At 35.5% G+C, this 23,481-nt stretch overlaps 1 protein-coding gene and 1 pseudogene across 4 annotated transcripts in view; one reads left to right on the top strand and one right to left on the bottom strand.

The window, feature by feature from the left end:
• ECPAS (Ecm29 proteasome adaptor and scaffold) overlaps nucleotides 1-23,481 on the bottom strand; it is an 87,780-nt gene that overhangs the window by 50,817 nt on the left and 13,482 nt on the right. For all 4 annotated transcript variants that reach the window (XM_016129999.2, XM_016130001.2, XM_016129997.2 and 1 more), the window contains 7 exons: nucleotides 14,397-14,527; nucleotides 10,444-10,560; nucleotides 8,771-8,889; nucleotides 7,497-7,646; nucleotides 4,886-5,054; nucleotides 2,136-2,275; nucleotides 619-700 (listed from right to left, as the gene is read on the bottom strand). In XM_016129999.2, coding sequence (XP_015985485.2) covers nucleotides 619-700; nucleotides 2,136-2,275; nucleotides 4,886-5,054; nucleotides 7,497-7,646; nucleotides 8,771-8,889; nucleotides 10,444-10,560; nucleotides 14,397-14,527 — 908 coding nt within the window. The remainder of the gene's footprint in view (nucleotides 1-618; nucleotides 701-2,135; nucleotides 2,276-4,885; nucleotides 5,055-7,496; nucleotides 7,647-8,770; nucleotides 8,890-10,443; nucleotides 10,561-14,396; nucleotides 14,528-23,481) is intronic.
• On the top strand, nucleotides 21,001-21,119 carry LOC118601238 (annotated as a pseudogene).

Raw genomic sequence — 23,481 nt, 5'->3', positions numbered from 1 at the left:
AACTTAAACATTCCTAATGTTATTAGGTAAACATTTTACTTTGAGGCTTCAGAAGAAGAACCCATCTATTGTTCTAGATTTCAGACGAGGGGTCAACAAGTATGGCCCATGGGCCAAATCTGGCCCACCATCTGTGCTTAGTAAGGCCTGTGAGTTAAGAATAGTTTTTATATTTTCAAAAGATTTTTTAAAAAAAGAATAGTATTTCATATTACATAAAAATTATATGAAATCCAAATTTCAGTATCCACAAAGTTTTACTGGCACACAGCCACACTCATTAAGTTATGTGTTGCTTAGGACTGCTTTGATGTTACATCAGAGTTGTGTAGTTGCAGATTCACAACCGAACGGCCAGGAAAGCCTAAAATATTTAGAGAATAAGTTTGTTGATCCCTAATCTAGACAATCATTATTTAAGCACCAGAACTGGAATCACCAGATCAAGTAAACTAAATTACCAGGGGATTGTAATCCACCTAGATTAGCATGGTTTAAAACTAGTATTTCCTATAGGTTCAGCTTAAATCAAAATAACTAGAAAAAAGTGTCAAATATATAGAGCAATGTCAAAAAGTGCTTTTAATGATGATGTGCAAATAAACTAAAACCACCTACCTCTTTTGTCTTCAGTGGTATATCTCCGAGGTATACCTTGTACATCTTATTAATGATGGCAGGGTTATTCCAGTCAATCAAGCTACAGAAGGTTTCAACACAGCTTGTTAAAATTATCTCTTTTCTCCCACTTCAATGATTTCAAAAAATCATAGCCCCAATATTTGTTACCAAAAGTTAGAAATACACAAATGATATATGGGCAACTGACACTATAGAAGGAAAGGAAAGGGATTAACTCTACCAAAGTTAGTTTTTAAACAAGAAAAAAAAGTCACTTATCCAACCTCAATTCAAAACATCATTGTACCCAATGGCCTAATTTGGTAGCACACAAGAACACTGGGACTGTATGCCACTCCCAGGGTCAATGCCATGGGGCTGTTCCAACAGAGCGGAGCTATATTACACTTGGTCAAAGAGCCCTGAGGCATGAATCTTCTGTTTAACCACTTGGAAATTCAAAGTTGGCAAGGAGGGTGACAAAAAAACTTTACCCATTAAAGACAGAACCCTAGGAAGCTCACTGTCCATGACATTTCTCTAATAATTTATCATCATGTTTCCCAGCATTCCCCTCTTATCTACCAGCACACAATTGCAGTTTTAGCACCTAATTCTACAGAGCAGTCATGCTGCCTTTAGTCACTAAGATTAATTCCTACTTGGGCTCCACAATAAGGTCAATTACATTATCACATGATTAGTGAGCAGCACCTACCCTCTGCACTAGCCTCCGCCCAGTCATTCTATAAACTGAGCAATAAAACCATCCTGCATTTGCTTGATTAGCAAGATCTAACCATACTATCTTCTCTCTGTTTAACACTGGTTCTGCTGTCAAGATAAGTTATATTTGTGCAAACACTAATCATCCCGCTGCTTTGACTTTTTCTATGCCATCTCTTCTTCCACAGCTTATCGATCTTCCTAATCTTTGGATATCCACAATTCCACTACCCTCAAATTATTATACAATTATAGCTTAGTTATCAGTTGCCTACATTTTTCCTCAGCTGATTGCTACTAACTAATCCTCTAGCTCTATCGTTGCTTCTCTTCTAGAAATACTGTAGGTTTAGAGATTTTTGACAAAACACTTTAGTAAATCACAGTAAAAACCTAATAGCAGTTAACCATTAGGAGTAATTTTCAGTTTCTTCTACTTTTCTTATCGCCATCTTTCTAGTTTTAGTTTTTTGATTACAAGTTTGTTGTAAAAATTCAGAAACAAATAATATAGAAATAACATTTTTCTTAACATCAGTTCTTTAAGTTCATTTACCTAGCCAAAGGTCTCATTTCTTATAGTAATATTCCTAACCCACTGCAGTTTTAAACTGCTTCTCCAAACGGCTTTACTTCTTTGTATTATTATTATAAATTAAGTATACTTTATAATCTAATAAACTGAGTGTTTCGTTACACGAAATCCTAAAAGACAAATACGTGCTGAGTAATCTTTTAGAAATATAGCCTCTCTCCAATTTTGAAAGTTTAAAAGAGATGTAGTTTACCTTTGCTTGCTTTTCAATTCTAAGTCTGCTGCCGTTGCCACACTGTGGCGTGTGTCACTAGAAGCAATCACCAGATGGAGAACAGCTTCAAGTTCAGGCACCTGTTCAGCTTCTATGAATTTCACTATACCCAATTTGCACTGCAGATAAAAAGGAAAGACGAAGCAATGATCAGAGCAACAAAGACCACCAACCAAAAATACTGTGTAAACATATCAGTTTAACCATAACCCAAAGATAAATAGTAACAACAGTAGCTGCTCCAATTTAAGCTTCCAATGTGCCAGGGGCTATATTAACCATACATACTCATGATTTCATTTAACCCTCACAATCTGTGAAGTAAGTTATTATTATGCCCATTTTTTCAGATGCGGAAAATGAGGCAAGGCTTAAGAGATTAAGACATATAGTTAGCAAGTGATGAAGGCGAGATTCAAATCTAAGCCTCTCAGACTTCCTACTTGGGTTACACAGATTCTCTAAAATGATGAAACCTTGAAATGAAGTACAAATTTGGAGCCTTCAGGTAAGCGCGGTGGTACATTAGAAATAAACTACTTCATGGTTATGACAGTTCAAAAGGAACTAAAATAACTCATATTCCTTAAATGTCTACTCTACTGTTAACATACTAATTCTTGTCCTCAGTATTCTTAGATACTAAAAACAATGTAATTTCAAACATACTCTAGTCAATGCAAGTGAATTTCTAATCAAACGGTATTCGATGTAATTGACTGACTAAAATGAAAGAGACTAAAGAGGATTTCTGCTTAGAACTTCATGCAATGTAAAGTACTTATAAATGTCACTAAAAACAACTCTATTTAACATAAAGACCTGAAAAGTAAAACTTTATCCTAAAAAAATCAGCTACATTAGAGTCCTTATATACACATATGAATTAGAATTGATAGAGTTTAAACTTATTAAATAACAAAGGACATAATTTAAAAAGGTAAAAAAAATCATAAAAATGCCTGCCTTCACTCCTGTTCAACACAACTTAACTTATACAGAGACCTACAACAAAAGAGACTCAAAAATTGACTTAAGACATAAAATGGACAAGTATGGAAGGCAAGTACACAAAGATATAAACAAACAAATGTTCAAAGAAAACTGGAAACGATACAAATGTCTATCAACAGGAGACTGGTTAAACAATATTATGTGATACGACATAATTAAGTTTTATACAGACACTTAAAGATAACACTTATAAAAACTTGACACAATGTTAAATGAAAAAAATGAACTGCGAATAATGTATTATATGTAAAAATGTATTGTGTAAAACTGTATTTGTGTACACACACACGCACATACACAGAAAGAGGAGGGTGTAGATGAATGACAAACGAGGGCAGTAAGAATGCATGTAATTTTTAATTTCTCTTTATTGTGTTCTATAGTACTTGAATCTTTGTATTATCATTAATTTTATCAAAATAAAAAGCTGCTTATCTGGAAGGAAAAATATAAAACCAAAGATTTAAAAATTAGAAGAAAACCACTTTCATCCTTGAAAATAAACTATTCATTTCAGCACTAGATTATGAAAGTGACAAAAGGCATATAGTAACCCTTAGAAATTAGCAAATAATGACCAACAATGTTACACTTTAATGTTAACAATTACTCTCCAGCACTTATAAGCGTTAGCCTAGATTCAAAGCCTAGTACTGGAAGTGAGAGTGGTAAATCTCAAAACCTCTAGTTCCTTTTACAAACTGGAAATAACAATTTCTATACCTCATTGGATTGCTTTGAGGATTAAATGATAATGTAGTCAAAGTACTCCTCCTCGGCATAGTGCCTGTCACACAGATCATACTTAATAAAGAGTAGCTTCTGTTACTATTTATCCTTCTTTCTTACTTACGTCATGGCTTGAGGGAAAAAGAAAAAAAAAAACCTATAAAACGTGAGGAAGTAAATCTAATCGAATACAGCCCTCACTGAACAAATCATTCTATAAATTTGTGAGTGGCAAGAATGCCCCAAACTGCCTTTTTCCCTCTCATGGGAACATTGTTTGGACCAGTGGTCACCTACATCCCCCCAAAAAGAAAAGGATCAAATATTCAGACTGCCATGGAGAGATAAAAGAAGGATTGGAAGACTAACCCATGTTGCTCGAATTCCAAAATAATTACATACTGATCCCATCTGTTCTTGCCTGAGGTGCCTGGTGACACAGACACAGTGAAGCCCCTTCTCTGCAGAGCACCAGTCTTTTTTAAAAGCTGCTCAGAGAACATCTGTGTCCTGTTTAAATCCAGAATAAAATTCTTAATGCCAATTTTTAAATTCCCAGGAAGAAACAGAAAAGGGAGTCATTCTTTCCCACATATTGTCACTTATGAGTACAGGAGTTTCTCACTTTACATAAAATGTACAGCCTTAAGAAACTGAGTGATGTAGGATAAATTGCATTCTAACTGCCCCAAAGCAGCTAATTATTATATCTATAATTAAAAACTAAAAGAAGTTAAATATATTCAATCTATAAGTGAGCTGTACTTCACACTTGAAATATGAAAGCAACGTTAGAAAACCTGAGGCACATTCCCCACTCCTCCCTTTCCCCGGGGCTTTAACAAATAAGTGACATGACGAAGAGATCGCGCCTTTAAACATATTTCATCAGAGAGTCTGCACACATGGAATTAGGTTGCAAATGCTTTCATGGACTTCGTGGGGGTGGGTGTACAGGGTTAAGATGAATAAACAGTATGTGATACCTGTTCCAACTGTTCAGGTGTCCATGGGTTATCACCAATAACTCTTTTAGCTGCATAAAAGCTCATTCCTGGGGGAGGCTGTGGTATTCCAGAACTTCCCCCACTATTAGAAGAAGAACCCTGTGCTGAAGATGAATTTTGGCGACTCTGGGATTCATTTAACACATATCTGAAAAAGAAATGGAAATTTAACCCCTTTCTATAAAAACACACACATACGTATGCATATATAATACATTCAAGTATATACTTTCCTCATGCAGAATTTTTCTAGAAAAATAAACTTAATAGTAAAATTTCATCATAAAGAAAAATAAAGGTATCTAAAATAGGTATCTACATCTTCGGCAGACTAACCATCTGCTCGCCTTGGTTACAAATGAATGATAATAGTTACCAACAATGAATGTAAATATTTTGTTCACTCTCAAGCTATAAACAATTGTTCTAAGAGCCACTACTGACTCAATGCATTTTTAGTTTTTAGTTGACAAATGCAAAGAAAGGTTTGTTGACTGGGGGCGGGGGGGTGAAGGGGTATTGATCTATATCCAAAGCAAAGAATAATTTTATAGTTCTTCTCCTTGAATGCCTTATATCCCTACATTAGAAAACTCACTAAAACCACTTACAACACAAGCACATAATGTCCCCAGAATGAAACCAAAAGGGCCCAAGGAAGAAAAGAGAATTAGCTTTTCCCATTATATGGCCAAAGCCCTTTGCAACTATTATCTATTAAATTATCTTTTTATTTTATTTTTAGCTTCTATAGATTAAAAATAAGGTTTCTGGCAAATTCATTTTGACCTAATCAAACTGGTATTCCTCATCTACAAAATGATTTCTATATAAAAATACTAATTCAAGTCCCTCCAAACTCAAAAATTCTATGCTGACAAATTATCAGACTGGATATTAAATTACCCATTGTACAAAAAGTTAAAGAAAACACTTGGAGCCTGGTGACATAATAAATTATTCCACATCTCTTATATGCCATATTCATTCAATTCCCAAATTTACATTTTAAAAAAAACTGTTAAGGAATCACTTTATTTTTATATAAATGAGGCAAATTCTCACTGGTAAGAAAAATGTGAGGAATCACTGGCTTGGGTACATTATGTGCCTAAGTCAAATTTGGATTTCAAAGTTTATTTACCAAAGCCATCATCGCCTGCCAATTCTGACTGCCTCCTGATTTAACAAGCATAAAAGATTTTCATTTATTTCTAAGTTATATCCGGACTGGTGGCAATCAATCAATCATTACTGAACAGCTAGCATTGTGCAAAACATCATCCTAAACACAAGATAGAGGAACAACAGGAAGGGTAAGATTGAGTCTCTGACATCTGGAGCAAGTTGAGAAGATAATAACACAACCCAAGTCACAGCATTTGACATGTTTTCAGATGACAAAGAAACTGCAGAAAAGTAAAAACTTATATGCCAGAGGTTGTGAAAGTAAATAGGTAGGGGTTATAGGTAGAGAAAGTGTGTGAAGGCCCAAAAAATAAAGGCACCAAACTAAAGGGATAGGAGGAGAGCAAACTGTAGAGGAAAGAAATCATACAGCATAAACTCTTGTGTCTGGCTTGAGGAACGGATGATATGGAGCCCCACATGTTAAGCTTATAGTGTATACTGAATTTTTGATTAGGAAAGAAACATAATGAAATCAGTATTGGAGGAAACTATCTCTGGCAGCAGAACCTAGAAAATAAGCAGACTTGAAGCAGATCACAACATGGGCTCTATGCCAGGGACCAGAGCTAGATTAAACAGCTCTTGACTTCAAGGAGCTCCCAATCTAGTAGGGAAGACAGACATGTCAACATTATAATAAAAACACGGTTATAATTGTATACATAGGCGTTTAGTAATACACACAGCTGATAGCTCAGCTAATTGGCGATGCTTATTCAAAGGGGTCTTTTGGTTGTTTCTTGTTTTCTTTCAGCACGTCTTTTGTCCTTTTTTGATTTTAGGCAGAGAGAACTGTATTCTCTTAAAACATAGAAGGCAAGGACACATAAGAGTGCCTATAAAGAATGCAAAGTAATAGCCCAAGGATTTTAAAGTGTGATTTGATAAGATGTGTTTTAAAAATCAGGAAACTCTATGCCAGTGTAGAGTTTTGAAGAACAGCAGCTGGTGAGAAAGTTGTGACAAGAGCTGAAAAGAGCCAAAACTAGATGGCAGCAAGTGGGAATGGTTCCAGGATACATCAAGGAGGCATTTTTTTAAACTGCTATTGCAGCAACAAGAAAGAAAAAAGCCGAAAGACAGTTTATAATCGTACGCCTACAAGACTAAGAGAATCATCACAGCACTGGCAGTAAGTAAAGAAGAGGGACTATTCTTATGGGGAAAGACTGATTTCAGCTTGGACAGCTGAGCCTAAAATCACAACTCCACACCTACAAGGTCAATAAACAGTGGAGCTGGGGTTTAGAAGAGGTCAGGGTGCAGCAAAAAGAGATATCTGAGACAGATCCATTTTCAAATGAAAGCTGAATTACTTAAAGTAGTACTTAATGGCCATATAGTAAAAAGCAAGCAAGAACAAGGTTGCTTTGTTTCATGTTCATCTTTTTCCCCTTACCCATAAGGCATCAGAAGGACATCCAGCATGAAGTCCAAAAGCAGCTGCACAGTCTTTGGTTTCTCAGCAAGATTAAACGGAGAGGCTGATTTTGATGATTCAACAGGGTATTTCATGTGAAAAAGGGTTGGTATTAAAAGATGCATTAAGCTGAAAAAACAATTACATTTATTGCAACTACTTAAAAAACAAGGTTTGTATACATGCAAATAACAAACAAAAATCACATAACAGAAAGTGGAAATTATAGCAAGGGCCACTCATTTTCAATACCACTAATTTGAAAGTCCTAATCTAGGGACTGGCCTAAATTACTTTCGTATTGAAAGTCAGTATATGGAGTGATAATTAGCATTTAGACAATCTGGCTCATCACCAGAAGCACCGGAAAAAAAATGTACATAATATGGGCTCAGTGTTAATATGTTACCACAAGATTATATATTAAACCTTAGGTAAAGTTCAACTTGTAACATGTCCTTTCAATAATATTATTTTTCCTTTCCACAGTTAATTAAAATAAAGTAATTCTAAAGTTAATTTAAAAATCAATCATGTCAATATCTGAAATATAATAAGATTTCTTGTGTGTGAATTTAACACAGCTTCAGTAATTCTTTCACTGTATATAGCTTTTGCGAGTCTTAAAACATGAAAACAATTTCAAACGGTGCTTATAATGTTTATTTTTACTTGTATATGTCTGTGTTGGTCTTTTTAAAATGTACATGCTCTAAAAAGGTGAACTGAAAGCATTATTTAACACCATCTTTCCTCAACAACTTCTGCTCTTCATGGCTTCTCACCACTACATAGCTACAATACAAAACTTGTGGCTAAGCTGAGAAACAAAGGGTGTTATCTAAATCTTGTCACCTCTCCAATCGATTCCCATATTAATATAAACAAATGATCTGTTCCTTAAGAAAACTACTCTGAAACTTTATATCCTCCAAGATAGGAATGTTTTGATGAAAATTATTTTATAACTCCGATTTTTGCAATCACAGAAAATTTGTTGCCTCGAATTAACAAAAAAAAAACCAAAAGCATTTAAATTGAGGAAAATGTTATTAGCTCCACATTGCTTGATATGCTCACATTTAGAAATTTTTTGATAGTATTAACAAAATAATAATGTATCACAGAAAATTCAATTATTTGTTAGCTGAAAGAGCTCAAGCCTTTGTATTTGCTATATTTACCAAATGTGTGGACCTGTTTTTGAAGGGCAGCTGTTGACTCTTATGGATGGGAAACTGAGAAAAGCATACCTGTCCTGCTGTGGCTGAGGCTTCCCTTCCATCGCAGTGAGGAGCGTGGGGGCCAGTTCACACTGTTTTTCCACTGGCAGGCGTGGATAGCCCATCTTAACATAAATTATAGTAAAATTCTAAGGCAACGAGAGAAAACCAAGTGAGTGTGAAGGAAATACTCAAAGATTTCAACAAAAACATGATTGCTAACTCGAAGTTATAACAAAGAAGTCACATCTTCCTTCCACAAGTTTATCACATGTTTATTACAGCTTGACCAACTATTATATTTCGGGATGAATTACAGTCCCACTTATTCAAAATGCTTGCTCTAAAATGGGCTTCATGTAGGGAGCAACGCCTAATCTAAAATACTCCTATACACATATATCAAATCACCACATTGTATACTTTAAATATATAAATTTAATTATCAATTATGTCTCAATAAAGCTGGGGAAAAAATACTCATATATGCAATTACTTTTCACTGAAAAGAATAAAGTAATCATCTGACTTATCTAAACATGCATTATCATCAGCTCTCCCAATTTGTTGCATTAAGCCTTTCAAGCTAAGAGGAGACCACATGGGAGACCACATATTATCCTAGGCTACCCTTTCCCAACTGTCTTTTCCTAAAACAACCTTAGCATATTGCAGCACTCTGGTTCCTCACTCTACTAACTGACCAATGGGTGATGAACCGAGGGAAGCTGAGTGCTTCTGGTGTGCTTGTACCACTTTAATCTATGTGAATGCCTCATTTTAAGCAAACCCCATAAGTGCATATCTGGATTTATGCATAATATAAAGATTTGCTTTTCTGAAGGATTCTTCACTTTAGAACAGACTTCATAAGGCTATCCCTTTCCTTAAAACCCATCCTATTTAGCAATTTTAATGGCACACAATGTTCCTATGTGCTAAAAGAAAGGAATATCTGTAATGAAGCTATATGTCCAGAGGCACAGACAAGACATCTGGACCAGTAGGTAGCTACAAAGGTCTGGAGTCCAGATGTTAGATAAGATCCAAAAGATTCTGCCTTAATGCGAGAAACCATAAAGGCCAAGAAAAAAATATCACCTGTCATCAGACAACATTTTTTAATTTTCATGAAGACAATTCAAGAGGAATGTTTCTTAAAAGCCTCAGTTTACTCCACTTTTAAAAAGGATACTTTCCTGAGAGTGTGGAGTGTGTGCGTGTGTACACACACACACACACACACACACACACACAGATATACATATACCAGAAAGAGATGTTTTCAAAATTCAGCCTTCCTAACTCTTCTTCCATTTTACCCTTTTTGCTTCTGTTATCCTTTATTCATGCCCATGTTATATAACCCTTATCTTTATTCAAACTGGTCTCATATAATCTTTTACTAAGAATCAAATCATTCTTTTATAGATCAAAATATCTGACAAGTCATTTCACCAACATTACTTTGCCAGTATAAACACCCATGCATTATCCGGTTTCTACCACTGCTGTTATGGTAATATTTCCTCTGGATCAGTACTCAGTGGCCAAACAATGTGTCATTTAAAAAAGAAATCGCATACTTCACTTAGAAAAAGCCTACAGTAAAATTCTAAGTTGTCAATATACTAATGACATCTAATAAATGTTATAAAAGAAAACTTACTATAAGTCAGAAAACAGTCCAAGATAACACTCACTGTGACAAAGGAAACTGCAGCAGGGTCCTGGTATTGAACCAATAGTGTCTCTACTGGGAGTTGTATTTTGGGGCGGCTTTTTATGCGCTTATTCAGATGGACCAACAGTTCCATTACCTAAAATACAGAGAAATACGAACTGAAATTATTGACCATAATTTAAAAACAAATTCATTTCTCAGATATCACTTAGTTTGATGAACAGTAGCTACTTTCTCTTTAAAAATGTAAATTTAATCCTAGAAAGGGAGTATAAAATATCCCCCAAGATTTCATTCGCCAGATTTTACTAGTGAAAAAGTATCTGCCAAATCAAGGAGGACTTCAGAAAGGAAGTGACAAGAACACTAAGTCCTGAAGATCAGATAAATTTCCAAGCAGAGAATCAGTTATAAGGTACAGAGGTCTAAAAGAACATGGCATACTGCACCTTACCGAAATACAGAACGGTAGGAGTTTTAAAAGCAGGGCTCAGATTATAAAAGGATTCAGGTAAAATGCTGAAGAATTTTTACTTTATTCTAAAGATCATCTGATTCTACTAAAGAGTTTTAAGGAATAACAAGCTTCCCCTACTTTAAGTGGCAAAAGACAGCACAAATAGAGATTGACAAGTCAGCAATTCTCATGGGTGGAAAAGAAGATACAGAGGCTTATGTCAAATGGCCCCAGTCTTACTATAAAAGTGAGATTATCTTGCTAAGGTGGAGCACTGAAAAATGGACCTGTACATAGCATTTTGCATTCCTTATCTCATTTGATTCTCACAACAACCAGAGAGGTAGTACTTCATTCCACTTTGTCATTCCACTTGTAAGTGAGGAAGCAGAGGCTCAAGGAAGTAAAGTATCTTGCCCAAAGATACTAAGCCAGCAAATGGCATACTCGAGATTTGACTACAAGGTCTACATTTTTAACTTTTCAAAAACTGATAGTTGAGCTCAATTCACCTGAAGTGTCTGTCAGTGTGAGATATCCTTGGGATCCCTGATACCTTACAGGGACCCAGAAACTTGCATTAGCATGAATTCTTTATCCAAACTTCCCACCTGATCCAAACATGCGATACAGCTGATGATGAGGAAAAGAATCAGGAGGAACCAAGCTAAAGGAAATAGCCCTCCTATGACAATCTAATCTCGACTGAGTACTAGAAGGACTCTATAGAAAATCATTGATGGTGATAGATGATCATGTCCACAATTACAGGCATTCTTCTTCATGACAATTTTTTTTTTAATTTTAAATGGATTAGTCACTTAATTTTCTTCTACGAATTTTATCACCTTAAATACTAAATTTCCTAAATGTGGTTATTCACCATCAAGAATCTTCCATAAATCCATAAAAATCAAGAAATCAGCTAAACCAGTCCTGGCTAAATAGGTAACAGTTAACCTCTGTCAATAAGCTTCTAAAATTACCAAACTCAGGTATATATTATTTTGGCCATAATAGTTCTCATTACTATTCATTAACTTATATTCATTTATGCATTAATAAACTTTTTAACTAAAGTACAGCACATAGCTAAAGTGCAAACTGAGAGTATATGGCTCAATAAATTTTCACAAAAGACAGCTATGTAATCACCACCAGAACCAAAAAAGCCCTGTACCCTATCCCCTCCCTACTCATTAACCCCTCTGCCCCAAAGGTTACTACCTCCACCAATTTCTAATACCACTTTTTTTTTATTTACTGTTAACGTTATTTATCATGGTAACATTGGTTAATGAAATCCAGTAAGTTCAAGGTGTACAATTCAACAGTCAGGCATATATATGTTGCATTGTGTGTCCGTTGCCCATAGGTAGATTTCTTTCTATCACCACACATTTGACCCCTTTTACCCCATCTACATCTCTCCTTCCCCCCACCCTTCCCCACTAGTCTATTATCTATGTCCATGAGTCTAATACCATTTTTAAAGGTACTATACATAAATGGAACATAGAGGATGAACTCATGTGTCTGAATATTTTTCATTCTAAATTATATCTGAGATTCTTTCATGTTGCTCATAGCACTAGTTCACTTTCATTGCTCTAGTAGGAAAATACAATTTAGCCATTCTCTTCTTGATTGACATTAGATTATTTCCAGTTTGGTCTATTACAAATAGTGCTGCTATGAACATTCTTAGATATGCCTTTTGGTGCACATATATACACAATTCTGTTATATATAACCTCAGGATTGGAAATGCTTGGTCATGGACTATGCACAGGATAAGCTTTAGAATATTCCAAACAGTCTCCAAAGTGGCTGTTCTAGTACTGCTTTACACTCCCACAAGCAGGCTAAGAGAGCTCCAGCTGCTCCACATCCTTGTCAACACACGGTACAGGCAGTCTTTAATTGTTAGCTATTCTAATGAGTTTGAATATACAAAATTAATGATAAAGTAGAATTCTATATAATAAACTTCATTTTCCTTGAAACAGAAAATGCACTCCAATGATGCATCGGTAGAAATCTAAAACTTTCATTTCTCTTTCATTCAGTTTATCTACAAATGACCAGCAAACTTACCGGAGGCATCCTGGTTAAGTCTAACATGCATTATGAAATTGATAGTTAGAAACCCAAAAATTACTTAACTGAAAGTCAAAACGAATTAATTCTTAGTTGCATCGATCTCAAAATTTCATATATCGAAATTATTTACATATGAGCTTTCTAATCGCTGCCCACTGGAATCCTTGTTTCCTCTCTCTAATGCCTGAACTCATTACTTTTCCTCTCGTGCACTGCATGCATCATTGTGGACCTCTTCAACAACCTCAGAGCTCAGAACCTCTGCACAGGGCCATCTCCATCTTCAATCAGCTTCCTCATCTCTGTCTGGCTACTTCCTAGACACACAGAGGTCTCTCTCACGCCCCAAATACATTCTTTCACAGAATCCTATTCCAGCTTAGCATTTATTATAGTTTATAACTAGATACTATTTGCCTGATTATTTAATACTTGTCTCCCCAACCAGATGTATCTTTCATCCTCCAACATATCCCTAACATCTGGCATATAGAAGGCACTCGGTATATATCTGTCAAATGAATGACAAGGCCAATGAGGCTAAATACATAAGCAGAAACCAACTCATGTAGGGCCTTTAATACCTTGCTATCCTGAGGGTAAGAGAAGACCACAGAAGAGTTTTAAATAGGATAGTGACATGATCAAAAACATATTTATCTTAGCAAAGCAGTATAACAGGCATGTCGAATATGTAACTAGAATGCACTAGAATATGCCCTATCCCTTCTTTCAAACATAACAGACATTCTCAAAGATACTCTTACTCCACACAAGCCAAATCAGGATGGGCCTCAGAATCCCTCTCAGGGCAGACCTCCAGGACGCCACTGTCAATCAGAGTGGCCCAAAGGATGAAACCTGATGCTAGCCCAAAGACCTATAACCAAAAGTCTAATGAACTATCTAAAAATGAAAAGACAAATGTTTCATATAGAATATTTAGTTTAAAAAAGAAAACCTTGATATAAAAGTTATCAAACTTTTGGTAACAGTACTTCACAGAATCCTAAAACAGGAGGTATACAACAACACCTTGCTTTTAAAAATTTATTTTGCTTATTTTTAATTAAGGTTATATGCACAGTCAGTTAACGATTAAAGAATATTTTTGCTCCATTACCACCTGACTTTCATACTGGAATCAAAAGCATGGATTTTAGATCAAGTCGTCACATATTTCAGAATAATTACCTCAATTATATCATCTGTATAGGTGGTGTTAAATGCAGCTGTGCTACGCACACAAAAGATACCTTTAAATCATGTAAGCTGGTCCTAGACTAACTCTGCATTTTGAAAGGGCAAATTAGGATGAACCAAGATTTCAATAATGGGAACAGAAAACTAACTTCTTAATATATACCCATTTGCTCACCATTTAATTCTCCCAACTGTCCCAATATGCTTACCTTCTTACGTACTCCTTCCTGGGTGCTAGACAGCTTGAGCAAAACAGGAGGAAGAAATTTAGATATAATATTCTGTAACTGTTCATCGGTTTCAGCATGGCCAAGTCGTAAAAAGACCCGTTCAAGCTGATCTATAATATAAAAAGAAAAAAAAGGAGAACTTAGCAAATCGAACACAACCAATACTAATTATTTTTACGGCTTAATCTTTACACTGCATTATAGATCCTTTAGTCAGAACTTCAACCATAGCTAGCCCTATATGCAGATGATTTTGACACGGCCATGAAACAACACTAAAAACATTTACTAGCTAATTAAACTGTCTTACAGCTGTCTAGGTCGTTTAACCTCCAAAACTAAGAAAAACAAAATTCTCTCCTACATACAAGTTATTCCTTTTTCCTAAAGGATTTTGCTACTGGAAAGGATACAAAATTTTTGAAATCTTCTAGACCTAGCCAGAAGAGCAAGACTGGAAAACTTTCATCAGACACCGAGGATAATATATACATATTTAATGAATATATCTTACTGATGAAGTTTCTCCAAAGAAAGAATCACTGCCCATTACTATACTGGGGTTACATCACCAGAACGTAAGAAACAAATTTAAAACCAAGAAAGCCACAGTGAGAAAAACATGTTCAACACCACAGGGATGCTCTCACCAAATCCAGACTGGGATCAACTACAGTACAAGCAACCAGCACATTGCTTCTGTCTCTTCAACCCATACACTGCAGGGGAAGGGAAGGATGAGCGGGTGAGAGGAGAACCTGCCCACTGCAGATGACTGGATATTTGATTTTAAGGAAGTTCCGTTAATTTTTTAGGTGCTCTATGGTATTGCAGTTATGTTTGTTTTTTAAAGGTTCTTAGAAAAATTATCAGTCATGTTTAGGTGGCATTCAAGAGGGCTTAAAATGTCCTGAATCTGGATCTGAATCACGGTTTTCAGTTACATACATTTATAAAAATTCATAATATATCCTAATATATCTTTTTTATACTTCAATTTATTTTTTTTTTATTTTAAAGAGTCCTTTTTTCAGAGATAAAGGCTGAAAATATCTACAGGTGTGATAACACAGTTACTGGGATTTACATCAAATAATGAGATATACTAGAAATTTGCTGAGAGTAGATTTCAAATGTTCTCATCACAAAAGAAATAGTTTAACTATGTGAGAAAATGTTAATTAGCTTGACTAGTAATCGCCACATTATGAATACGTATATCAATATCATTATGTTGTACACTTTATATATATGCAATAATTTTAAAATATGTAAATAAATAAAAACAAAGCCATAGCCTCATTTAGGTATCATAAAAATAAAAATAATCAGGAGTGCTGGGATGAAGAATGGGGAGAAGCCATATAAATGAAACCAAGATTGGCCACTAATTAATAATTGTTCAAACTGCGTGATAGTGAGAATTTGTGCTTTTGTGTATGCGTTTGAAAATTTCCATAATATTTTAAAGAAGACATGTATATCCTGAAAAGCCTTGAAGCAATGACACTCTAGTAACAACGAGCACACCCAAAACCCCATCTTGGTTTTGAAATGCCATCCTCCAATAAAAGGAACTGGGTTCCTTGAAAAAAATGGTTGATTCTAGAGCTGAGATGGGGAAAAAAGATGAACTTGACACATCTTGTACAGAAAGAAAATGGGTCCTGGAACATAGCAAAAGGATACAAGAATCGCCCTGAAAGAGCTCCATTATGGACAAAGTTGGAACAACTTTAAGAACAAAATAATGGAGTATTGGATTACAACACAAAATACAAAATACATCTACATGAGTCCATAATGATCTAAATAAATGATTAAATACACTGGGGATAAGAGACAACTCTCTTATAGAATTCCAAATAATATCTGTAGATATTTTCCTCTACGGGAGATAGAGCTTAAATCCTGCCTCCACCCCTCCTTCAGGGTAGGCTAGAGTTAGTGACTTATTTCCAAAGAACAGGAAAATGTTAACTTTACAATAGAGAAACCAGAAAAATACTATCTTAACGAAGTAATTAAAGTTAAAATCAATGATGTCATATGGATATCATGATCCCTGATACGATGTGACAAGAAGTGCATTTCACTTCTGTGGTATTCTTTCCAAAACCCATAACCTCCATCTAACCATGAGTAAAACAAGAGAAAAACCAAAACTGAGAGATATTCTACAGGATACCTGGCCAGTACAGCTCAAGACTTTCAAGATTATGAAAAATAATGAAAGACTAAAAAGCTGTCACAGACCAGAGAAGACTGCAGACATGACAACTAAATGCAATGCAGTGCCCTGGATTGTAACCTAGAAAAGAAATAGAACATTAATGCAAAAAGTGGTGAAATCCAAATATGGTTTCGAGTTTAGCTTTTAAAATTAATAATAAGAGAAGAAAGGAAAGGCAGGCAGGCTGATTCTATGAGATTACCAAACCAAACGATTCTATATGGCAACTTCTGAATGCTGCTGTGAAGAGTTCTTAGGAATAGTGAATGCAATCCACATTTGTGGAAGTTACAGGTAAGGAGGCTCTACCTTAGTGCCGTATAGGTAGGTCGTAGGCAGTGGAAAGCAGGCAAAGGAAACTGTCTGCAGATTTTAGCTACAGAAACTGTCCAAGTTCCTTTTGGCCAGAACCGCCATCTTCCAGCAACTCAGTGAAATGACCAACACAAAGGGAAAGAGGAGAGGCAGCTGCTATATATTCTCTAGGCCTTTTAGAAAACATAAAGTTGTTCCTTTGGCCACATACATATGAACCTATAAGAAAGATGATACTGTAGACATCCAAGGAATGGGCACTGTTCAAAAAGATGCCCCACCAATATCACCACAGCAAAAGTGGAAGAGTCTACAACGTTCCCCAGAGTGCAGTTGGCATTGTTATAAACAAACAAGGGCAAGACTCTTGCCAAGAGAGTCGATGTACATATTGAGCAGATTAAGCACTCTAAGAGCTGAGACAGCTTCCTGAAACATGTGAAAGAAATGTAACCAGAAGTTCCTAAGATGCAAAAACACTCTAAAACTCAAGTTCACCTTCCACAAAGACTCAGTTTTTAGTTGTAGAAACTGAGATTCTCCAAGTCATCACACAAATGTCTGAGATATAACAAACAGGACTTCAGCATTAGGAGCAAGTTCCATCCTCTCCACAATTATGTTACTTATCTGATTCAAATTCATGTTGAATTAATTTCACTTATGAGAAAACCAAAGACACTGCCATACCCTCAAATAATAATTTAAATACAGGGAATATATTTTAACCTAAAAACTGGAATATGATACATACTATTCTGTAGGTTTTTTTTTTTTGTAGTTAACACAAATCCTTTATCTAAAACCCTATTCGCCCCATAGATTCTAGGACAGTACCTATAATCAAACACATTCATATTTATTCAATAAAACATATGAACACTCACACTAAGTGGGATCATTAAAAATTATAAAAAACTTAATTTCCATTCAGGTCAGGTTTTAATGCTAAATTATACTAAAAACTACTTACATATCTAAAAAAATCTTAAATATCCATTGCACTACATAAAGATCTAATTGATCATGGTGACATGGCAACTGTCTACGGAAGTAGGATAATTTATTTAACCCTCGATTTGCGTTATTGCCAATTTTATAGTACTATAAACAACATTCTAAAGAACTTATCCATGTGTATCTGTACACTTGTATGGGTTTCTGTAAGCTAAAATCCTAGAATTGGAACTGCTGAGTCAAAGCGTAGGTGTACCATTAAGTTTTAATTGATTTTGGAAAAATGCCCCTGAAAATGGGTGGGCTAAGTTATACTACTAGCAGTTTATATAAGTACCAATTTCCCTATATCCAATCCTACACTAAGTAATCAATCTTACAAAGATTATAATCAATATTAGCTAAATATGATAGATGAAAAAAGATCACATTGTTGTTTTTAATATCTATTTTATTACTGAGGTAAAGTATCTTTTCAAATATTTATAGATCATTTGAAATTTCTTCTTCAGCAAATTACTCATTATTCTTTTGAGTTGCTGACTTGTAAAAGCTTTTACATATTGGAAAAATCTCTCCCTTTTCTCCCATACGTACAAATGCTTTTTCCTGGTATGCTTTGTGACTCTATATGACTTTCTTTTCATATCTAAGTTTTTTAAATTTAAATTAACCATTTTTTCCTTTTATGGCTCTGACTTTCTAATCACGCTTAAAAGTGCCTTTTTCACTTCAAGATAATAAAAAAATATATTATATTCTGCGGAAAAGAGAGACTGCTATCCTTAGAAGTCATTGCTTGCCAAGACTGGCCCTGGCTGGCATCTGGAAACTTGGATTTCAGGAGGGTTCCCACCATTCCCAAAACTGTGCCTAAACTGCTTGTACAAACAGTATGGTTTATGCTGGACACCTGCTTTCCTTCTGGGAATGTGGAACTTTGGTACATGTTCGGAGGAAGGTGCCAGTGGGACCGGCACCAAATAAGAACCCTCAGCACTGAGTCTCTAATGAGCACCTCTGGAAGACAGCATTTCACATGTGCTGTCACAACTCAGTGCAAGAGGAACAAAGCATGGGTGACTCCACCAGGTGAGGCCTCTTGAAAGCTTGCACCTGGTTTCCTGCAGACTTCGTCTCATGTGCCTTCTCCTTTTGCCAATTTTGCGTTGCATCCTTTTGCTGTAATAAACCTTAGCTGTGAGTATAAATATGTGCTGAGTCCTGTGAATCCTCCTAGCGAATCACTGAATATGGGGGTGGTCTTGGAGACCCCTAACACATATTTATCTATGTTTTCTTCTAGCTCTTATGATTTTGCTTTCTGCATTTAAATATTTAATCCAGCTGTAATTTTTTTTTTTTTGACACATGGAGGGATGTAGGAAACCTAGTCTTTTAAGTTTTCAAAATCTTTTTTTCATTGTGAAATTAAACATTTAGAAAAATGTATAAAACAAATATATAGTTTAAAGAATTATTACAAACGCCTATGTAACTGCCACCCAATTCAAGAAAAAAAAAAATTTGAAACTTGTACAAAGAAAGATTCTTACTGGACTGAGGGCTGAAGACTGTTTAACATATAAAACACAGTGATTTAAGGACTCGCCTAAGGTCACAGAATTAGCAGCAGAGCAAGAAACGGAATGGGGTCTTCTGACCTTCAGTCTACAAATCCTTGCCTACACCATGCAAATGTCTACCCCAATGACCCTACTTTCTATAGGGCGCTAATCTACATATACTACAGGCAGCCCCACTGGAGATAATCACCAAAAGGTCGTAAGAATTTGTCTCATTCAGGTGGTTATATATGACAAAACAGAAAAATTTACAACTTCGAAGGTCAGAAAACAACATTAGAGAGTAACCTGAGGTGATTTCTGAAAATGATTCACTATTCACTTGACCCAGAAAATCACACAAAACCATGCAAATCAAAAGGTTTGAATCTTCGTGTTCACTTTAAGAACACTCGTGAAACTGCCCAGGCCATCAAAGGTATGCGTATCTGAAAAGCCACAACTATCTGAAAGATGTCATTTTACAGAAGCAATGGTTATAGCCCATGGTTGTAACCATGATGGAGTTGGTAGGTGTGCCCAGGACACACAGTGGGGCTGGACACAGGGTCAGTGCCAAAAAGGGTACTGAATTTTTGCTGCACATGCTTAAAAATGCAAACAGTAATGCTGAACTTGAGGGTTTAGATGGAGACTCTCTGGTCATTGGGCACATCCAGGTGAACAAAGCTCCTGAGATGCGGGTGCAGAACTTATAGGCTCATGGGCAGATTAATCCCTGCATGAGCTCTCCTTGCCACAGAGAGATGGTCCTTACAGGGAAAGAGCAGACTGTTCCTAAACCGGAAGAGGAGGCTGCACAGAAGAAAAAAATGTCCCAGAGGAAACTGAAGGAACAAAAACTTAAGGCAGGGGAGGAAACTCAGCATCAAATAAATGCTAGTAAAAGTTAAAAAAAAAAAAAAAATTAGAGAAAGCTCGCTACTATGAAGAGGCCAACAAATATGTCAAATTGCAGTTTACCCTTCTTTCCTGCTCATCTAAATGTTCTCCTCCTTCAAGGCTCAGTACCTGCTTTCACTGTGAAGCACTAACTCTGCTATCTAAATCATTCACTCATTCACTCACGCACTCATTCAAGTTTTTATTGAAACCCCCCTACATGTCAGAGTTTGGTGGTCATGGATGTTATCGAGAAGGCAGAAGCAAGGATGTTGTGCAGGTTTACCACACATATGTATAATAATTCCACACTGAAAGAAAATAACAGAAGGCCTAAGAGGAAATGCTCAAGACAACAGCATTTAAGGATAGAGGAAGAGAGCATTTGAGGATAGAGGAAGAGAAGTCCAAAAAAAGGAAATGACAGGCAAAACTAGGAAGAAAACTGAGTATAGGGCCAGAAGAACTGAGGAAAGAAAAAAATCGACTCATCAATGATAACTGGAAAAAATTTGTTTGCTGATACAGAAAAAAACTAAAAATTCCTTGCAGTTTGAGTAATGACATACAAGAAAAAAGCAAGATTTTGAAGTTTTTAAAAGAAAAATGAGTCTATGGCCATGCCACCCTTACAGTGCTCGATCTCGTCTGATCTCGGGAGCTAAGCAGGGTTGGGCCTGGTTAGTATTTGGATGGGAGACCACCTAGGAAGTCCAGGTGCTGTAAGAGTTAAAAAAAAAAAAATGTAGAAATTAAAAAAAAATGATAAAGGAAAATTAAAACTCAAGCATAAAATAGGATAAGATTTTTAACTATCATAAAACATCTTAAAATAAAATAAGCTACAAAGAGCTACAATGCTTTTAAGTGAAAAAAATTAAAAGAATACTTTAAAAATTCCTGCAAATCAAGAAAAATCAAATTAATCCAAAATTTTAAATAAAAAGGATAACATCTATATAAGCAGTCAATTCAGAGAGGAGACCCATATCCTAAATAACACATAAAAAGATGTTCGATCAGACTGATCAGGAAAATACAAACTTAACACAATAATGAGACACAGTTTCACATTCTTCACATTAAAAATAAGTTTTCAAATCTAATAGTACCAAGTCTTTGCAGTGTGGAAACCAAGTACCTCACTGCTGATGGATATACCTGATATAATCTCTGAAGAACGCATCTCAATGAAGTCATCTCTAGTCAAGGTGCAGAGGCAAATACCCTTCACCTGGCAATTCTACACCAGGATAACAAACTCTAGAGCTGTATTATTGCAACGTTACCAATCACCAGTCAGAGAGATAAGGAACACTTCTTCCTTCACTGAGAAAATCTTAATAGGATAAGAAATAGGATTGTTAAATAGTTAACGATGATAGTTGATTTACATTCTGCCAAGTTCCCTATTTACTAGAAGTTAATTCCCCAGTCCTCAGAGGTTTTGTGTATCACTATCCTGGAGAAAAACTCTCCCAAAGGAGAGACAAGCAACAAGGACACCTATAACAAAGGGTTCACAGTCACAGGGTCAGTAAGAGCAAAAAAAATCTAAACTCAGTCAACAGGGGAATGGATAAAGAAATTGAGGCAGGGTCATACAACACTGAAAATAAATAAGAGATGCAAGTCACATGGACCACTTGACAATATCTAGAAAACTAAGATCAAACAAAGTAGCTGCAGAAGGATATGTACACTATGATTCCACTTACGTAAAGCTTTCAAATACTACATATATATGTATGTGAATACTACATATATATATATGAATACTACATATATATGAATACTACATATATATATGAATACTACATATATATATATATATCATATGCTATATACATCACAGAGATGACAACCTCTGGGCAAGAAGGGAAAAAAGAAGCAGGAAAGAGGCAAGGAGAGAAAAGAGGGAAGGAAAGAAAAATTTGTGAGGAGTAACACAGGGAGCTTGAATTGTATCTGTAATGTTTATTTCTTTAAAAATAAAATAAAATGAAAGACCTGAATCTAATAGCAAAAAACGTAAAGATCTGACAAAGATGAGTTGGACGTACATGTGTTCTGAAGATTACTCTATACTTTTCTTTACACTTGAAATAGTTCATCATTTTAAAAAGTATAAATATATATATATCATAATAGACACAACTATGTAAAAAGGAAAAAATACATCGGTATTTTTTTTCTTTATACTTTCATGTACTTTGGATATTCTTCAGTAAAAAAATAGATCTTTTTTTAGAAAAAATAATACATACAGCAAATATTTTTTTAAAAGCCATGTTTCAAGGATAAGGAAAGAAATTTAAATCACAGAATTTTAAAGCTTAAAAGGAACCTTAAAGAACATGGAAAAACAATAATAACATTTGCTGGTGGGAATGCAAAATGATACCACCCACCACTTTGGCAGAGAGTTAGGCAGTTTCTTAGAAAACTAAACATACTCTTACCATACAACCCAGCAATTGCACTCCTTGGTATTTACAGAAAGGAGTTGAAAACACAGGTTCATAAAAAGACCTACACGTGGATTCTTATAATTATTCATAATCGCCAATGCTGGAAGCGACCAAGATATCCTTCAGTAAATGAATGGATAAATTAGTGAATACAAAGGAATGTTATTCGGTGCTAAAAAAAAAAAAATGAATTATCAGGTCATGAAATGACACGGAGGAACCTTAAAGGTGTTACTAAGCGAAAGAAGGCTACACACTGTATGATGCCAACTATACGACATTCTGGAAAAGGCATAACTATGGAAACGGCAAAAAGATCGGTGGCTGCCAGGGAGGAAAGGGAATGGAGGATGAATAGGAGGAACACAGAGGATCTTCAGGGCAGTGAGAACACTCCACGTGATATTATAATGATGGATATATGTCACTACACGTTTGTCTGAACAAATAGAATGTACAATACCTAGAGTGAACCATAATATGAACTATAAACTTTAGGTGATTATACTGTGTCAATAGTTAAAAAAAAAATGTGCCATTCTGGCAACTGATATTGATAATGGGGGAGACTATTCAATTGTAGGGGGCAAAAGGTATATGGGAATCTCTGTACCTTCCCC

Source organism: Rousettus aegyptiacus, unplaced genomic scaffold, assembly GCF_014176215.1.
Source record: "Rousettus aegyptiacus isolate mRouAeg1 unplaced genomic scaffold, mRouAeg1.p scaffold_m13_p_3, whole genome shotgun sequence".
NCBI lineage: Eukaryota > Metazoa > Chordata > Mammalia > Chiroptera > Pteropodidae > Rousettus > Rousettus aegyptiacus.
Note: the sequence above shows the minus strand (reverse complement) of the source record. Positions and strands in the feature narration are given on the sequence as shown.